Here is a 17,900-nt window from a genome sequence, read left to right as displayed (position 1 = left end):
CCCCGACATCTTTGGTGAACCCGACACGAACGAGCCGGGGTGGGAGGTAAAGATGGAGAATTTAGAGCACATGATGAAGATGATTGCAGAGTTAAGTGCAAACGGTTTTGATGATAAATCAACAGTTTGAGATTTTTCAAATATGCTTCAATTGGTTCAAGGATCTCTGCTTGAAATAGAGACCGTAAAGAAGAAAAATCAAATGGATGAAGCTTTGGATGCAGCTTTAGGTGTAGTATACGATGAGAGACGACTCTTTGATGGATACGATCCAGAGGGCTACCTAGAGTGCTATGAGCTAGAGACCAAGGTAAGAGGGATACCAGAAGAGTTGATGGTCAAATATTTTGAGCAGTTAGTGAGTTCATATGTGAAGGAGCAGATTCAAGAGGTTACCAGAGCCTGCAACGGCAACTGGGAGTCTTTCAAAGAAGCTATTGTGCAAGTAAGTTATGAGAAGTATGAAAGCTATCAAGAACAGAGTTCAAGTCTACCAGACTACGTAGATGCTCGAGGAAAAGTACGATCAAAGTTAGAAGCTATGATTGATGAGTTTATTGTGCAGGATGCTACTTTCTTATAGTCTAATGATGAAGACATAGTCAAAGCTGTGTATGCAAGGTTGGGTTTTGCATATGTCGTGCATGAAGTAGAAGTCCTTGAGGGTGAGTCTCTACAGCCTCAAACTACACAAGGTGAATTTTTCAAAGAACATATACCTGTAGTATAGGAAGAAAAGAAATCATGGGATCAAGAGAATTCAATTGTCTAAAGCTGGCTAAAGCTCAGGAAGATGTGCAGGTGAATGAGTGCAGTCGTGTTCAGGTAGATATTCAAGAAGATTCAGTTATAGTAGCTGATACTTTTGCTATTGAACCAGAATTAGAGCAAAATTTTCTGGTACAAATTCTACCATAGAGGTGATTGAAGATACTAGTATAGGTTTTGCCAAAGAGTTGATTAATGATACAGATGTTATAGGTCAAAGCAAGGCTGCTGCTGTTGAGAGTAGCATGACCATGGATTTGGGTATACCAGATTTTCCGAATTTGAATGTACTTTCTTTTAGTGACAGATCCAAATTATATCAGGTATATTGTATTTATATGAGATCTATTTGCACCTGATTTCATAGATAGTATCTGGACCACGTATATTATCACCTGGTCATGCACGACGTAGTCGACTTTGTGATGATTCGCGAAAGGCGAGGCTCCAAATATCACGAGAGAGAACAAGGAATTCACTACAAAGTACTATTGGAACTTTATTGGAGTGCAATGAAAGGCAAAGCATGCATGATGTACATGAAGGAAACTCTGAAGCCATGAATGTTAGGACAACAATGAACTTAGTAGAGGGAAACTATTCTAAAGTAGAAAAGCATTGTTTGTCCATCCGCTTTGAATATCCAACATCTCTCCTTTTACATCACAACTCTATGGCACCAGTTCTATCCAGAAAGTGTGTGTTGCACAATTTAGGAATCTTAGATTATGTTTGCTCCAAATGTGGAGCAAAGGCCTGGAAGGACGAAGGAAAGACTATCCAAACATCTGTGGGCAAATATTGCTGCTCTGATGGAAAAGTCCAATAACTTCCTTCGAATGAGCCACCAAATGAATTGAAAGATTTGATGAGCTCAACCACAACAAAAAGTAGACAGCTCTTACAAAACATTTGAGGATATAATAATGCATTGGCATTTGTGTCTCTTGGTGCCCATATCGATGAGACTATTAATTATGGTGGGAGAGGTGTATACACTTTTAAGGTTCATGGCTCTGTCTATCATAGCATTGCTTCTTTAGCGCCAGCCGAAGGAACGCTTTGCACAATTATATTTTTTTGATACCGAACATGAGTTGAGCAACAGATTGCATCATGTTTCAAATTTAGATCGTAGTATTCTAGAGTGTTTACAAGTGATGATGCATAGAGTAAATCCTTATGCAAATGCTCTACAATCTGCTGCTTCTTTGTCTAGAGATGCTATTGTACCCAATATGAGGATGGTTATTGCGGAGCATCGTTCTGATGGTTGGCAATATCTTGCTCCAAGGGGTTCTGAAGTTTCTACAATTATGCCAGGACAAGGGGATGATAGAAATATTGGCTATCGCGACATTGTACTGAATTTTCGACACGGGGGTTTGAAAAGAATCTCCAGTATGCATCGAGCTTACATGTCCTTATTGTATGTTTTATTATTTCCAAGTGGAGAGGATGGGTGGCATCTTTATTTACAGACTACCGATGGAACAAAATTGAGTCAAAAGCAATATTATGTCTTTCGCTTACAAATAAGAGATGATACTATGCAGTGTCTTCTTCGAGGAGGTAGGCTATTACAACACTATGTCGTAGATGCTTATAGTACTCTAGAGGAGTCACGGCTTTTGTGGATGCAAAATAACCAAAAAACACTTCGTGGTGAAGTGTACGAAGGATTGGTTGACATGGTTGAGGCTAGAGATGGCTTAGAGAGGGCTGAAGGTCAAAATGTTGGCCGTAGAATTGTTTTGCCTTCGTCTTTTGTTGGTGGTCCAAGATATATGTGCCAACTATTTCTAGATGCAATGTAAATTGTTCGTAGTAGGGGAAAACCGGATCTCTTCATCACATTCACATGTAATCCACGATGGAAGGAAATAGATGATGCATTATTACCTGGACAAAGTGTTGTTGATTGTCCTTATCTTACTGTACGAGTGTTTTATCAGAAGTTCCAAGATATGATGCATTTACTTAGCAAGCAAGCCGTATTTGGAGAGTTGATTGGACATGTTTCAGTGATTGAGTTTCAGAAGAGAGGTCTTCCTCATGCACATATATTATTGATACTTGCATCCGAATATAAACCCATAGATACATTACACTATGACAAGTTGGTTTGTGTAGAGCTCCCTGACAAGAATGTGTTTCCAGAATTATTTGATGTAGTGAGTCTTTGTAATGTTCATGGGCCATGTGGTCCTTTGAATCCACATTCTCCGTGTATGGTTGATGGTAAGTATAGATTCAAGTTTCCACAAACATTTTCTACGTCTACAAATGTAAACGAAAGTGGATATCCTGTGTATATGAGAATAGATGATGGAAGGTTTGTTACGTCTAAAAATTACAATTTAGATAATCGTTGGGTTGTGCCTTACAACCCTCTCTTATCACTAAGATACCAAGCCCATATTAATGTGGAGATTTGCTCAACTGTCACTGTCGTGAAATATCTTTATAAGTATGTCTACAAGGGACATGATCGAGTCACTGTTGTCCTTCAAGATGGTGAAGGAGCTACTGATGAGATCAAGAGTTATCTCAATGCACGTTATGTTTCTGCATCTGAGGCTATGTGGAGAATATTTGGCTTCGACATGCATAGTGAAAGTCCAACTATTCAACGATTGCAATTACACCTTCCATTGCATAATATGGTTACATTTCAAGATGGTGATGATGTATCACATTTGCTAGATAATGAGCAAATAGAAAAACTACCTTGACAGAATGGTTTGTTGCAAATCAAAATTATCATGAAGCAAATAGCTTCACATATACCGACTTTCCAAATGGTTGGGTATGGAATAAAAGTCGAAAGGCATGGTCTCCACGACAATAGGGTGTTTCTATTGGAAGAATGTATAATATTGTCCCTACTGTTGGTGAGGTTTATTACCTACGAATGCTACTCAATATTTGCTAGGGATGTAAGTGTTTTGAAGAATTGCATATGTATGATGGTCACATCTATGATACATACAAGGAGGCATGTATAGCTAGGGGATTATTGCAAGATGATGAAGAATGGTCAATTTGCCTCCAAGAGGCATCTTTTTTTCACAATGGAATGCAGTTGAGACAACTGTTTGCAATCATATTAATTTTTTGTGAGCCACTTCATCCGGCTGCTCTTTGGGATAGGTTTTGTACTGAATTTTGTGAGGACTATGTTTATGCCCTAAGGATGCGTATTTCAGATGCAAGTGTGCGATTTGATGTGGCAAAAAATCAAGCTTTGCTTCATATAGAATGCTTTTTGCAACAACATGGCAAGAGGCTTTGCGATTATATGTTGCCTGCAATAGACTCAACATTGGTATCCTTACGTGAAAATGGTGCTATGGCTGAAGAAACAATGTTCAATGTTGATGAACAGTGTCGTATAGCAGATTGTATGGAAAATTCCTTAAATGGGGATCAGCGAGATGCATATCACCAAGTGCTACAAGCTGTTGACACACATTCAGGGAAGGTATTTTTTCTGGATGGTCCTGGTGGCTCAGGAAAAACTTACTTATATAATGCACTTCTTTCACGAGTGCGAGGAAGTTGTAGAGTTACTCTTGCATGTGCATCCTCGGGTATTGCAGCTTTGATTTTGAGTAATGGAAGAACTGCTCATTCTAGGTTTAAGATACCTTTGGAGCTTCACTCTGAAGCAACTTGCAATATAAAGGTAAATAGTCAACTTGCAGAACTTCTAAGGAATGCAGCTTTACTTATATGGGATGAAGCTCCCATGACACATCGCTATGCATTTGAAGCAGTGAGACAGAACTTTAAGAGATATTATGCAGCGAGACACTTTGTTTGGTGGAAAAGTCATTTTGCTTGGAGGTGACTTTCGACAAATACTACTTGTTGTACCAAAAGGTAGTCATACAGACATTGTAAATGCTTCGTTGTGTCATTCTCACATATGGAAATACACGAAGATATTGAGGTTTACCAAAAATATGTGTATAGTTGATTGCGGTTCAAATTCACTTCAACAAAGTTTTTCCCATTGGGTGCTTGATATTGGCAATGGGGTTATGGATGATGGAGGAGACTTAGACAGAGTCAAAATACCTTCACACATGATGCTTCCAGGAAATAGTTTGGCAGATCTTCTAAGCTTTATATATGGAGATTTGTGTCATTTGCAAGATCATGCAACTTTTTTCAAAGATCGAGCAATACTTGCTCCACGGAATAAAGAGGTGGATTTAATTAATGGCTATGCATTGCGAAGAATGCATGGAGATTGCAAAGAGTATCTGAGTGCAGATTCAATTTGTATGTCAGAGGAAAACACACATTTGTACACAGTTGAATATCTGAATAGCCTTACTCTTGGTGGTGGTTTTCCACCTCATGCTTTAGTCTTGAAAGAAAATGCTCCTATCATGTTGCTGCGCAATTTGGATCCAAGACATGGATTATGCAACAGAACTAGATTGATATGCAAGCAATTTCATCATAAGGTAATTGAGGCAGAGATAGTTACATGATCAAATATTGGAGAGAGAGTTTTTCTTCCAAGGATTGACTTTATTATTGGAAGCCATCAGGGACTTCCATTTCAAATGAAGCGTCGTCAATTTCCAACAGGCTTGCTTTTGGGATGACTATCAACAAATCACAAGGGCAAACACTTGGAATTCTTGGTCTATATCTTGAGTCATCGATCTTCTCTCATGGACAGTTGTATGTTGCAATGTCACATATACGAAGTGCAGCTTCTATGAGGATTGTTGTCAATACTGAAAACACTCAAGCGGATTGTTACTACACTCCAAACATTGTATTCAAGGAAGTATTACGACTAGCGATCTCATAACAATTAGTTCAAATTGACATTATGGCTCTCACTTAAAGTCAGACACACTTGATGTTAAATTTTATTCACAAAAAGTGGGAGCATTGTCTTAACTACATGACAAATAGAATGGAATTTGCCTATTCAATTTGAGAGTAGCGGAATTTAATGAGAATACTTTCAAGAAATGATTTTGTGAGCATAGCGGGTAGACATAATTGAAGATAGCAACATAATCATAGCAATTAGTTAACTTGGCATAGACAATACTTTTGCAAGAGAGAGAATTTAGAGAACATGACAACAGTTGAGGACCGGATTTATGTGGAGCCGGTCCCCCCTCCAATAGGCATTTGTATTATGATTTCTCCCATAAAGAGAGACTTTTTACAATACATTCTTTGTGTTCCTTGTGACCTAGGTGAAGCAATGAAGATGGAAAGCTTCATGCATCACCATCATAGCATAACCTAAACTTGAAGAAAGCTTTAACTATACCAAGCCTCAGTCCCAAGACCTAAAACACCTTCGAAGGTGGAGAGAGCTAGCAGGGAATGAGGGTAGGGAAGAGGAAGAAGAAACATTTCATACGAGAAAGAGCTAGTTCCTCACTTATCATAACTCTTGAGCTAGCATACATAATAGCATAGTAATGAAGAAGAAGGAGATGACAAGCTCAAGCATTGAAGCATGGCTCTTGGTTGGATTTGCACTCCATAGCCAAGAGTGTTGGTGTAGGCTCTCAACCTCTACTTGCTTGGAGAGGGAGCTCTTGCACTTTGCATAGCACACAATGAGAGTGTTTGTGAGTGTGTGTGGGTGAGTATACCCCCTAAGCACCCCCCTAGCTTGCTTGGGTCGACCCCCCCTTGTAGCTCATGCTTGAAGCTCATTGGACCCCTCCAAGCCTAGCCAATCACAAGCAGGAGCCATTACAAGCAACAGGGGTAGCCTTGGGACAAGTGTCCCCCTTTCCCCTTTGAGAGAGAGGACTTGATAAATGCAAAATCAATTAATTAAATATCCTAAATTATCATTGGACCCCTTGGGTGGCCAACCAATAGGCTTCAGGCACACCATGAGGGCAACATGAGGAGGAACTTGACAAGTGTCATTGCTGCCTCTTCAAGCTGGGGCTTCCCTTGTGTGTGTGTGTGTGTGTGTGTGTGTGTGTGTGTGTGTGTGTGTGTGTGTGTGTGTGTGTGTGTGTGTGTGTGTGTTCTCTCTCATCCCCCCCCCCTTGTAAGCTCACCCCCCTCCTTGTAGGGATCTTTTTGACTTTAGGAGCTCAAGCACCTTAGTCATCAAGCATGACAAAGCACTTGGACTAGGGGGTATTCCCACAAGCATCTCAGGCAAGCATGTCAAGGCACCTCAAGCACCTTAATCAAGCGGCAAGTCAAGCACCTCAAGCATGGAGTAAGTCAAGCACCTCAAGCACCTTAATCAAGCACCTCAAGCAGGACAAACACCTCAAGCACGACAAGCACCTCAAGCAGGTCAAGCACCTCGAGCTTGCGCCGGGTTCCCACCTCAAGCTCAACCCTAGCTTACCTAAGGTCAAAGGACTTTTTCACACATTATTGGAGGTCTTCAATGAAGCTAACCCTAAGGTCTTATGCTCCATTGGTTAGCCTTGCTCTTGATAGACCATCTCCCATTTGGGCCCCTTTACTATTGGCCCCGTGTTGAGATAGATCTATAAGCACATATCTATATCTTAACACTTGATCCCGTTTATTCTCCCACATTAAGTGATCAATTTAATATGAGATAATCATTTGGGTTGGTTAGATATTAGATTTTATGACATTACCTCTCTCTTGAAATCATAGTCGTCCTCGACTATGAGGTAGAAGAGATAAAGGCTTAGTCATTAGTCAATCGTACTTAGCGGGTAGAGGATCCCTTTTTTACCCTACGACATCTTTCCAAGATGGATGACTAATCCATTTGGTGCTTGGGAGACATAGCTGCCGCAAGCATGTCTGCTCTTTAGTCCATTTCATTCTCCCAAAGTAGAGTGACAAATTCTACTTGGTGTTTGAGAGACGTCGTCATCACAAACATGATTCTAAGCATGCATACTAGTTAAATTTGTGCACAATTAAAAAGAGGACTAGTCATATAAGACAAAAACATGAGTCATTTAAAAGAAATTTGTACATTTAGTTACTCTAATGTAGCATTGTAAGCATTGACAAGGTTCATACTATCCTTAAGTTGTACTCCTTGCATCCATTTAGCATCTTCAAAAGGATAATTTTTGAACTTAATAAGATACCGTCGGATTATCTTACCATGTCGTAGTACCTTGTCTTCATGCCGAAGGACAGCTTCGGGTTGTAGCACCTCTTCTTGGTCTTCGACTTCGAGAGGGTCTTCAATAATTGAATCAATTGGTGGCTCTCCTTTGTAGGGCTTAAGTAGGCTTACATGAAAGGCATTGTGTATAAGCCAATGGTTGGGCAACTTGAGTTGATAAGCCGTCTCATTGATAGGCTTCAAGATTTGGAAAGGACCATAGTATCTTTTTGCTAGTTTAGCATAATACTTTTGATGGCCCGTAGGATTTTTGCCCGTCGTTTGCCTTAATCGAGCCTTAGGAAACTTGAGTAAGACCCAATCATTTTCTTTGAACATTAAGGCTCTTCTGTGCTTATCAGCAGCAGCTTTTTGCCTTTGTTGAGAGATGGTTATAGCCTCCCTAATCTTTTGAAAAGATTCTTGTAGGTCACGGCTATACTCATCGGCGGCGAAGATCTTCCCATGTACTTTCAGTAGTAAGGGACTTTTAGGTCTTCCCTCTATGATCTCGAAAGGTGCTTTCCCCGTAGAAGTATGTACAGTATTATTGTAGGCATACTCTACTAGCGGTAAATACTTTTCCCATTGTGAGCGTTGATCTACTTCGGTAACATAAGTTTTGAGTAGATCGAGTATCGTAAGATTGGCTATCTCACTTTGGCCATCTGTTTGTGGGTGATAGGCTGAAGAGAAATTCAATCTTGTTCCTAGATTTTCAAAGAGACCTTTCCAGAAATTACTGGTCATTCTAGGATCTCTATCTGACACGATGGATGTAGGTAATCCATGGTGCTTGAAAATCTGAGATATGAAGAGAGTTGCCATTTGATGTGCCTTAATAGTCTTTTTGACAGGAATAAAATGTGCTTGCTTGCTAAACCTGTCGACTATTGTCCATATTCTTGTATTCCCATGGATATACTTGGGCAATCCAAAGATGAAATCCATGGATATACTCTCCCATGGTGAATTTGGAATAGGCAATGGCTGGAGTAATCCAGGTTGCTTCCCTCTATCATACTTGGTCTTTTGGCATACTACACATTTTGAAACATACTCTTGTATGTCCACTTTCATGGTAGGCCAATAGAAATACGTCTCTACTCCTCGGAGAGTAGGTTGAATACCTCTATGCCCTGCATATGGAGGAGCATGGGATTCATACATAACCTTCTCACGAAGGGAATGGGTAACACATAGCCTATTGCCGTGGAGAAGATAACCATCCTGCAAGGTGAATGGTTCCTCTTTCTTCCCCAAAGCAAGGGCTGACATTATGTTTCTAAAGTCAGGGTCAGTAGCATACTCATCTATCATAGAGGATAGATCATTGTGAGTAGCTATAGACACCGCATTAACTTTTGGTCGTCGGGAAAGTGCATCGGCAACTTGATTGTGCTTACCAGCTATGTGAGCAATATGGAAATTAAATTGCGAAAGAAAATTTGCCCACCTCATTTGTTTGTCGGAAAGCTTGGTTTGCGTCATGAAATACTTGAGACTTTGGTGGTCGGTTTGTAGGATAAATGGAGTCCCCAATAGGTAGTGCTTCCATGTGTCTAGGGCATGTAGAACAGCTAAAAGCTCTTTCTCATAAATGCCCAAGACTCGTTCATCACTATTGAGCCTTCGCCTCTCATATGCCATGGCATGCCCTTCTTGAAGCAAAACCGCTCCAAGGCAATCACCACAAGCATCACATTGGACCTCAAATGGCTTTGAGAGATTCGGAAGCACGAGGACTGGTTGGGAAGTAAGCTTCTCTTTGAGTTTTTCAAAAGCATTTTGCTCCTTAGCAGTCCATACAAACTTAATGTTCTTCTTTGTTAAGTCGTGTAGTGGTCCTGCTACTTGAGAGAATTTTGCTATGAAGCGTCTATAGTATGCACACATACCAATAAATCTTCTTAGCTCATGTAGATTCCTTGGTTTAGGCCATGATTTTATTACCTCTAACTTTGATGGATCCATACGAATACCATCGTGAGAGATAATATGACCTAGATATTGAATCTCTTGAAGGAAGAATTCACTTTTCTTTTGGTTGAGAAAAAGTTTGTTCTCCCTCAAGGCTTGAAAAATCACTTGGAGATGTTGCTTATGTTCCTCCAAAGACTTGGAGTAGATGATGATATCATCAAAGAACACTCCAGTGAATTTACGATATGGTCTAAAAATTTTCTCCATGAGACGATTGAAGCCAAAAGGCATGACTAGATATTCATAAAGACCAAATGTTGTGCGAAACGCGGTCTTTAGGATATCTTCATCCACTATCCTTATTTGATGATAGCCACTCTTAAGGTCAATCCTACTGAAGTAGGTAGAGCCTTGTAGCTTATCAAACAGATCTTCTACCCGAGGCACGGGAAATCTGTTTTTGATAGTGATATGGTTTAGTGCTCGATAGTCCACACACATACGGTATGTACCATCTTTCTTTTGCACTAAAAGGACTGGAGAACAAAAGGGAGAGGAACTAGGCCTCACCATCCCTTTGTCTACCAATTCCTGTACTTGCCTCATAATCTCCTCTTGTTGAGCTTGTGAGACTCGATAAGGAGGTTTGTTAGGCGGTGAGCTTCCTGGAAGGAGCTCAATACGATGGTCATCATCCCCTCGTTTTGGAGGTAGGTCCATAGGGATATCATCGATGAACACATCTTGGAATCCTTTTAGAAAAGTAGACAAGTCTAACTCTTCTTGATTCCTATCATTTTCATTTGATGAAAAATTATTAGCTTTTAGAGACTCTTTGACATAAATCATGTACGTAGAAACTGAGCTCTTCATTGATTTATCAAAAGAAAGAGGATTTACAAGTGGAATTGTGCGACCACGCTCACTAGCATCTATATACATGTTCTTTCCCCTGTAGGTGAAGTAAATTCTCCTTTCAGGGAACTTCATGTTGGCAGCCATGCGATCAAACCATGGTGCCCCTAGGATAACATCCTGATGTTGGAGAGGAGAGATGAAGAAGTCTTCTTTGTCGACATAGCTTTGGACATGAAGCCTCAACTTCCCAATCAAGGGAGTAACAGAGGCTTGTTGTCCCTTGAAAGCTGCATCGGCTGTTACTATATCTCCCATCTCAAAATCTTGAATGCCCAACTTGGTGGCCAACTCTATTGATATGAAGTTGAGAGTAGATCCTGGGTCAAACAAGATGAAGGCATCATGCTCTCTTACCTTTCCCCATGCATAGGAAAGTGATGATCCTTTGCAATGACCATCCTCTTTTGGAGCTTCGATGGTGGAAGCCCTAGGAGTCTCATTGCGAGTATTCTTCTTGGGGCAAGAACGATAGCCATGTCCTTGCTCTCCACACTTGAAACACTTATGGTCCTTGCGAAAATCTTCAAGCTCTTCAGGAGAGAGTTTGTTTTTACCTTTGTAAACTCCCTTCTCCTTGGACCGATTGTTGTTGTTGTTGTTGTTGTTGTTGTTGGAAGTGCCTTGGGAATTATTTTGAGCATTGGATTTCCCCTTTGCATCATTTTTATCTTTTTTTTCCATGGGCTTGACATTACGTCTAGCCCCTTGATGGAAATTGATGCGTGAAGCAACCATGGTGTGGTGGATTACTTCGGTAATAGTACCGGGCTGTTGAGAGTTGATGTATTCGGCCATCTCTTCAGGTAATCCCGCACAGAATTGCTGTCTTTGTTCGGAAAAGTCTATCTTTTGAAAGACAGTAGCTTTGAGATGTAAATCCCAAAACTTGTCTACATATTTGTTGATAGACTCATGAGAGAGAAGCTTCAAGCCGCGCCATTCGGTAAGAACTTTATCTTTAGTATCACTTGGAAGAAATTGCTTCATGATGGAAACTCGTAGAGTTTTCCATGTCTTTGGGGTTTCTCCATTGCCACGAAGGCTAGCCCACCATTGACGAGCTGATTTTTGGAAGTGCATAGCTACATGGCGTAGCTTGGAGGACTCTGTGAAGCCCTCGTCCCCAAAGGCCGCATCAAATTGCTGGATGAAGGCCAACACTTTGTCGGTAGCACCAAAGGTGCCATCGTAGGTGAGAAAAGAGATACTCTTTCCTCCCTCCTTGAACTTCTTTAGCTTTTGTGACCTTTGCCATGCAGGAAATGATTTGCAATGTCCTCCCCTCTTGTATTCTCTAGGAGAATAGCCATAACTTTCATCAGAAGAGGAGGAAGGTGAAGAAGAAGGAGAAGAGGGTGACCTCTTCCTAGCCCTTTTCTTCCTTTGTTTCCTCTCTTGCCTTTCAGAGTGATGAGGAGAAGGACTATAGGTTGCTCTTTTCCTCTTGGGAGGAGTAGGCGATCGTCTAGACCGTCGTCTTCGTGGAGCCACATCTTCAGAAGAACTTAGACTGTCATTGCTTTCTTTCTCTTTGGATTCCTCCTCTCGAATGGGAGAGAGTCTTCTTTTGGGGGTCTCTTCAAGAGGCCTCCTAAGCTCTCTTTCTTCTGGGAGAGGAAGGGAAATTCCATAAGCACGAAGTTGTTGAGTAACTTCGGCTTGCAAAACAGGGTTGCCCATAGCTTGTTGCAACCTAGTGACGAGATAATTCACAAACATGGGAGCATCATCATTAGCACCTTCATGTGCAAAATCAAATCTATCAATGCTCATTCTACTCTCTTGATTATTGTCAGCCATGTTAACAAAATTTATGTTTATACTTAGTGTATGCTTTGGCAATACAAAACCTTAGTTGCCACTCCTCTTAGCCTTTGAAAATCGGCTCTTAAGTATCTACACCCACGGCTCAAAGTGGTTAATTATAGAGAGTAGAGGAGTAGGTATAACATAGCAGAGTTGCCAAGGGCTAGCTCCTTTCGGACTTCTTATGGCTCAATAATGGTAAAGCCATAGGAAAGTCTAAAATGACTCCATTATTAAGTCCAAAGCTCCCGAGGTGTGCACCATCCCCCACATAGTGGGCTTAACAAAACCGATATTAGATCCCAGTTCCACTTACTCTATTATAATTAACAACATCAACCATTTATAGGCTACTTAAGGACCTCTCTTCTTAAGCAAGAAAAGATAAACCAAATGCTCTGATACCAATGTAATGGAATTTGCCTATTCAATTTGAGAGTAGCGGAATTTAATGAGAATACTTTCAAGAAGTGATTTTGTGAGCATAGCGGGTAGACATAATTGAAGATAGTAACATGATCATAGCAATTAGTTAACTTGGCATAGACAATACTTTTGCAAGAGAGAGAATTTAGAGAACATGACAACAGTTGAGGACCGGATTTATGTGGAGCCGGTCCCCCCTCCAATAGGCATTTGTATTATGATTTCTCCCATAAAGAGAGACTTTTTACAATACATTCTTTGTGTTCCTTGTGACCTAGGTGAAGCAATGAAGATGGAAAGCTTCATGCATCACCATCATAGCATAACCTAAACTTGAAGAAAGCTTTAACTATACCAAGCCTCAGTCCCAAGACCTCAAACACCTTCGAAGGTGGAGAGAGCTAGCAGGGAATGAGGGTAGGGAAGAGGAAGAAGAAACATTTCATACGAGAAAGAGCTAGTTCCTCACTTATCATAACTCTTGAGCTAGCATACATAATAGCATAGTAATGAAGAAGAAGGAGATGACAAGCTCAAGCATTGAAGCATGGCTCTTGGTTGGATTTGCACTCCATAGCCAAGAGTGTTGGTGTAGGCTCTCAACCTCTACTTACTTGGAGAGGGAGCTCTTGCACTTTGCATAGCACACAATGAGAGTGTTTGTGAGTGTGTGTGGGTGAGTATACCCCCTAAGCACCCCCCTAGCTTGCTTGGGTCGACCCCCCCTTGTAGCTCATGCTTGAAGCTCATTGGACCCCTCCAGGCCTAGCCAATCACAAGCAGGAGCCATTACAAGCAACAGGGGTAGCCTTGGGACAAGTGTCCCCCTTTCCCCTTTGAGAGAGAGGACTTGATAAATGCAAAATCAATTAATTAAATATCCTAAATTATCATTGGACCCCTTGGGTGGCCAACCAATAGGCTTCAGGCACACCATGAGGGCAACATGAGGAGGAACTTGACAAGTGTCCTTGCTGCCTCTTCAAGCTGGGGCTTCCCTTGTGTGTGTGTGTGTGTGTGTGTGTGTGTGTGTGTGTGTGTGTGTGTGTGTGTGTGTGTGTGTGTGTGTGTGTGTGTGTGTGTGTGTTCTCTCTCATCCCCCCCCCCCCCTTGTAGGCTCACCCCCCTCCTTGGAGGGATCCTTTTGACTTTAGGAGCTCAAGCACCTTAGTCATCAAGCATGACAAAGCACTTGGACTAGGGGGTATTCCCACAAGCATCTCAGGCAAGCATGTCAAGGCACCTCAAGCACCTTAATCAAGCGGCAAGTCAAGCACCTCAAGCATGGAGTAAGTCAAGCACCTCAAGCACCTTAATCAAGCACCTCAAGCAGGACAAACACCTCAAGCACGACAAGCACCTCAAGCAGGTCAAGCACCTCGAGCTTGGGCCGGGTTCCCACCTCAAGCTCAGCCCTAGCTTACCTAAGGTCAAAGGACTTTTTCACACATTATTGGAGGTCTTCAATGAAGCTAACCCTAAGGTCTTATGCTCCATTGGTTAGCCTTGCTCTTGATAGACCATCTCCCATTTGGGCCCCTTTACTATTGGCCCCGTGTTGAGATAGATATATAAGCACATATCTATATCTTAACACTTCTTCCCGTTTATTCTCCCACATTAAGTGATCAATTTAATATGAGAAAATCATTTGGGTTGGTTAGATATTAGATTTTATGACACATGCACTAGCAAGAGTACCTAGCATTCAAGAGCTTTCCTTGTTGGACAAGTTGGATTGAAGTTATATGATTTCTTCAACTTGAAAATTGAAGTGATATGGCCAAATTCACGACACGTGGCGGCATTGCATATCTTAAAGATAGTCCATCCTAATGGGTGTTTTTACACTCTCATTGTTTGAAATCTTGGAAGATACCTTTGCAACCTCATAGCCATGGAAAGAAAACTCCTCGAGCAGCCCAGAGCATTGATCTCTTGATGCCATCATCATAGTAAAATTCATTGTCCTCATCATTGCTATTTTTCTTGTGAGCTCCCTCTATTAGGCTCCCTACCTTGCATTGTTTGAGAAAAAATATTTTTCCAAACATATAAAATTTCTTTTCTTGAATTTAGCATAAGAGAAAATTTTCAAAAATTAGGTTTATTTTTTAGGTTTTTACACTATTTTTCTCTATTTTGAGGTGGAATTTATCCTTTTCCCCTTGCTCTCAACCGGAATTTTTGAAATTGAAACGGCACTATATTAAGATGAGACACATTTTTTCTCAAAGAATACTACTCTGCGTCCTTGCCCGATAGCTATCGTCTCTATATTGCATTTATGCCTTGCACGATGCGATTGCCCATGTTTGCCCTACCTTTTCGTCCTTCGCCCCAAGATTCCTATTAATCCCACGCTTTCAAAACTTGACCCATCTACTATATACTCTTCATTAAACAAAACAATTTATTCAAATAAGCCTTCAAAGATTGATTTTCCCTTCGACTAGCTAGGGCATTCCCCTTCTTGCCATGCTCGCCCTCCCCAAACCCTCTTTCTAGTGATGCTTTTCCTCCCTTCCCACCACACCACCCGCTCACCTTTAGCCACACACACACACGGCATGCGCACACACACACACACACACGGCATGCACACACACACACACACACACACATGGCGCGCGTGCACAGAGATTCACGTACTCTCGATCGAACCACTCCGACGCATCGTTTATGTATGGAAGCAATCTGGCCAGATCCCTTCTTTGAATTATGAGTGGAAAACATGTCATCAAGCCCCCTTATTGTTGTGATTAAGTTGTGGAAGGGTGTATCATTGTTGTACTAAATGTGTAAGCATTCACTATACTTGGCATTGCCGTCCGGTTATGTGCTGTAAAATTGCCAGCTTGCAAAGAGAGAGAGAGAGAGAGAGAGAGAGAGATATGTGAAGCGCACATGAGGCATTCAGAGGTGCGTTCGGTGGTGTTATGAACGCAGCTTAGTGATCGCTTGCTTGCGCACATGTGTTGCCGAACGCTGCGGCCGATGCTGCTTATTTCTTGCTGACAAACTGCGTGCAAGTTCAGAGTTAAGCAGTGAACGCCACCTCAGCCCCCTGCAGCTTTTGCACACTTGCACTCAGTGCAGCTTTCTTCCCGCCACACGAACATCCCTGCGTTCGCTTGAACGTGGTGATGGGGGGGGGGGGGGGGGGGGGGTTTCATTGCGTTGAAGATGGTGGGAGAGCCGTTTGGTAAATACAGAGGCGTGGCGGGCCTGGCTTGTGTGGCAGCCTCTTTTTGATTGGGCACAAGGCTGAACGGCACCATGTGCGCACCATAAGAGTCATAATCATTGGGAAGCAGGGGATTACGTGGGCCTATATGGGCAAATGTGTTTTTCTTTAAATGACTCCACCCCCACTGGTATGCTGCTGCAACCAGTCCGTGTCGGCGCAGATTGGTTGCAACAGCAAACCAAAGAGCTACTAGAGCATGCGGCACCACATGCCTGCAATAGAGCTAGGTGGAAAAATACATGTCGAAATTGAAAGAAGACTGCAAAGTGATCTCTCTGTTGGGAACTCCCTTGATTGATTTTTATGCCAGGTGTGGACTCTTAGATTTAGCAAAGGAAATGTTTGCAACACTTCCATACTAGATGTGGTCTCATGGACTTCAATGATTGGAGGCTGCACTGATCATGGTCATGGAGAGGAAGCATTGAAGTGTTTAGAACAAGTGAGGACATTGGGCATCCCCCCAAATACTGCCACCTATATATGCATCTTGAAGGCTTGTGGTATTGCAAGTCTCAGAGAGGAAGCTCAGCATATGCACCATGAGTTTGAAAGAAAGGGTTTGCTAGTAAATAACCTTATTGTCCGCAATGTTGTGGTTGATATGTATTCCAAGTGTGGAATGCTTGATTTGGCACAGCAAGTATTTGACAAGCTTCCATTTCAAGACATGATCTCATGGACAGCATTAATTGCTGGGTATGTTGAGCATTGTCAATGTGACAAGGCATTGGACAGTTTTGAAAGGATGCAATTGGGCAATGTCTCTCCAAATGCAGTCACATACATCTGTATATTGAAGGCTTGTGGAATGCTAGGAGTTGTAGATAGGGGACAAGAAATACATGCTGAATTGAAAAGAAAGCAGGAGATGCAGAACAATCCTATCATTTGCAACATGGTAATTGATATGTACGCTAAGTGTGGGTCCCTTGATCAAGCACGCCAAGCTTTTGATAGCCTTTGTGTCAAGAATGTGATTTCATGGACAACAGTGATTGCAAGATGCGTGGAAGACGACCAGGGAGGGGCAGCTGTCAACTGCTTTGAACAAATGCAACTTGAGGGTGTTACTCCAAATGCTGCCACATATGTGTGCAGTTTGAAGGCATATGTTAGCATAGGAGCCATAGATAAGGTTGAAGAGAAACATGAACATATGGAGATAGAAGCCCTATTGGAGTTGAAACCAGTAATTGGAAACACCTTGGTAGGCTTGTATGCCAAGTGTGGTCGGCTAGCCAAAGCACAATCTGTCTTTGACAAGCTTGATAATCAAGATGTTGTGGACTGCACTAATTTGTGGCTTTTGGGGAGCAGCAATAGATTGAAGGGATTGGATTGCGGGCACAGATGACAGTCCTACCTCCAACTGTCTGCGCTACTGACGAGGATCCCTTGCAATATTTCTATGTGGCCCTTAGCCCCGACGAGCTGCAGCAGCTCCAGCTCATCCTCAAGATCAACGGCCTGCCCTACAAGCCTGTCGCGCTGCCGTGCAATCCTTTGACTTCGCTTCCCGGTGGAAATGTGAGAACATGTATAATGACTAGCTGTGCTCACATAATGGCAATGTACAACTAAGAAGCCTCTCAATCAATTTAACTTGCTTGTTTAAGCACCTTCTAAATTCTTTGAGGTAACTATGTTTTACTTAGATTTTCCACTATAACTACAACTCTTTCAATTTCT

General features: G+C 41.8%; 3 protein-coding genes across 3 annotated transcripts; all 3 read left to right on the top strand.

Moving 5' to 3' along the window:
• Positions 1–744: 744 nt before the first annotated feature.
• Positions 745–3,503, top strand: LOC147419376 (uncharacterized). The gene is made up of 4 exons (XM_086505807.1): positions 745–825; positions 993–1,091; positions 1,812–2,197; positions 2,600–3,503. Exons 1-4 carry the CDS (start codon positions 745–747, stop codon positions 3,501–3,503), a joined length of 1,470 nt encoding a protein of 489 aa, XP_086361933.1.
• A 1,311-nt stretch (positions 3,504–4,814) lies between these two features.
• Positions 4,815–5,273, top strand: LOC147419375 (uncharacterized). The gene has a single exon (XM_086505806.1). It carries the CDS (start codon positions 4,815–4,817, stop codon positions 5,271–5,273), a length of 459 nt encoding a protein of 152 aa, XP_086361932.1.
• An 11,317-nt stretch (positions 5,274–16,590) lies between these two features.
• Positions 16,591–17,565, top strand: LOC147419374 (pentatricopeptide repeat-containing protein At4g18520, chloroplastic-like). The gene has a single exon (XM_086505805.1). It carries the CDS (start codon positions 16,591–16,593, stop codon positions 17,563–17,565), a length of 975 nt encoding a protein of 324 aa, XP_086361931.1.
• Positions 17,566–17,900: the final 335 nt, after the last annotated feature.

Source organism: Adiantum capillus-veneris, chromosome 29 (genome assembly GCF_014529385.1).
Source record: "Adiantum capillus-veneris isolate H3 chromosome 29, ASM1452938v2, whole genome shotgun sequence".
Classification (NCBI taxonomy): domain Eukaryota; kingdom Viridiplantae; phylum Streptophyta; class Polypodiopsida; order Polypodiales; family Pteridaceae; genus Adiantum; species Adiantum capillus-veneris.
Note: the sequence above shows the minus strand (reverse complement) of the source record. Positions and strands in the feature narration are given on the sequence as shown.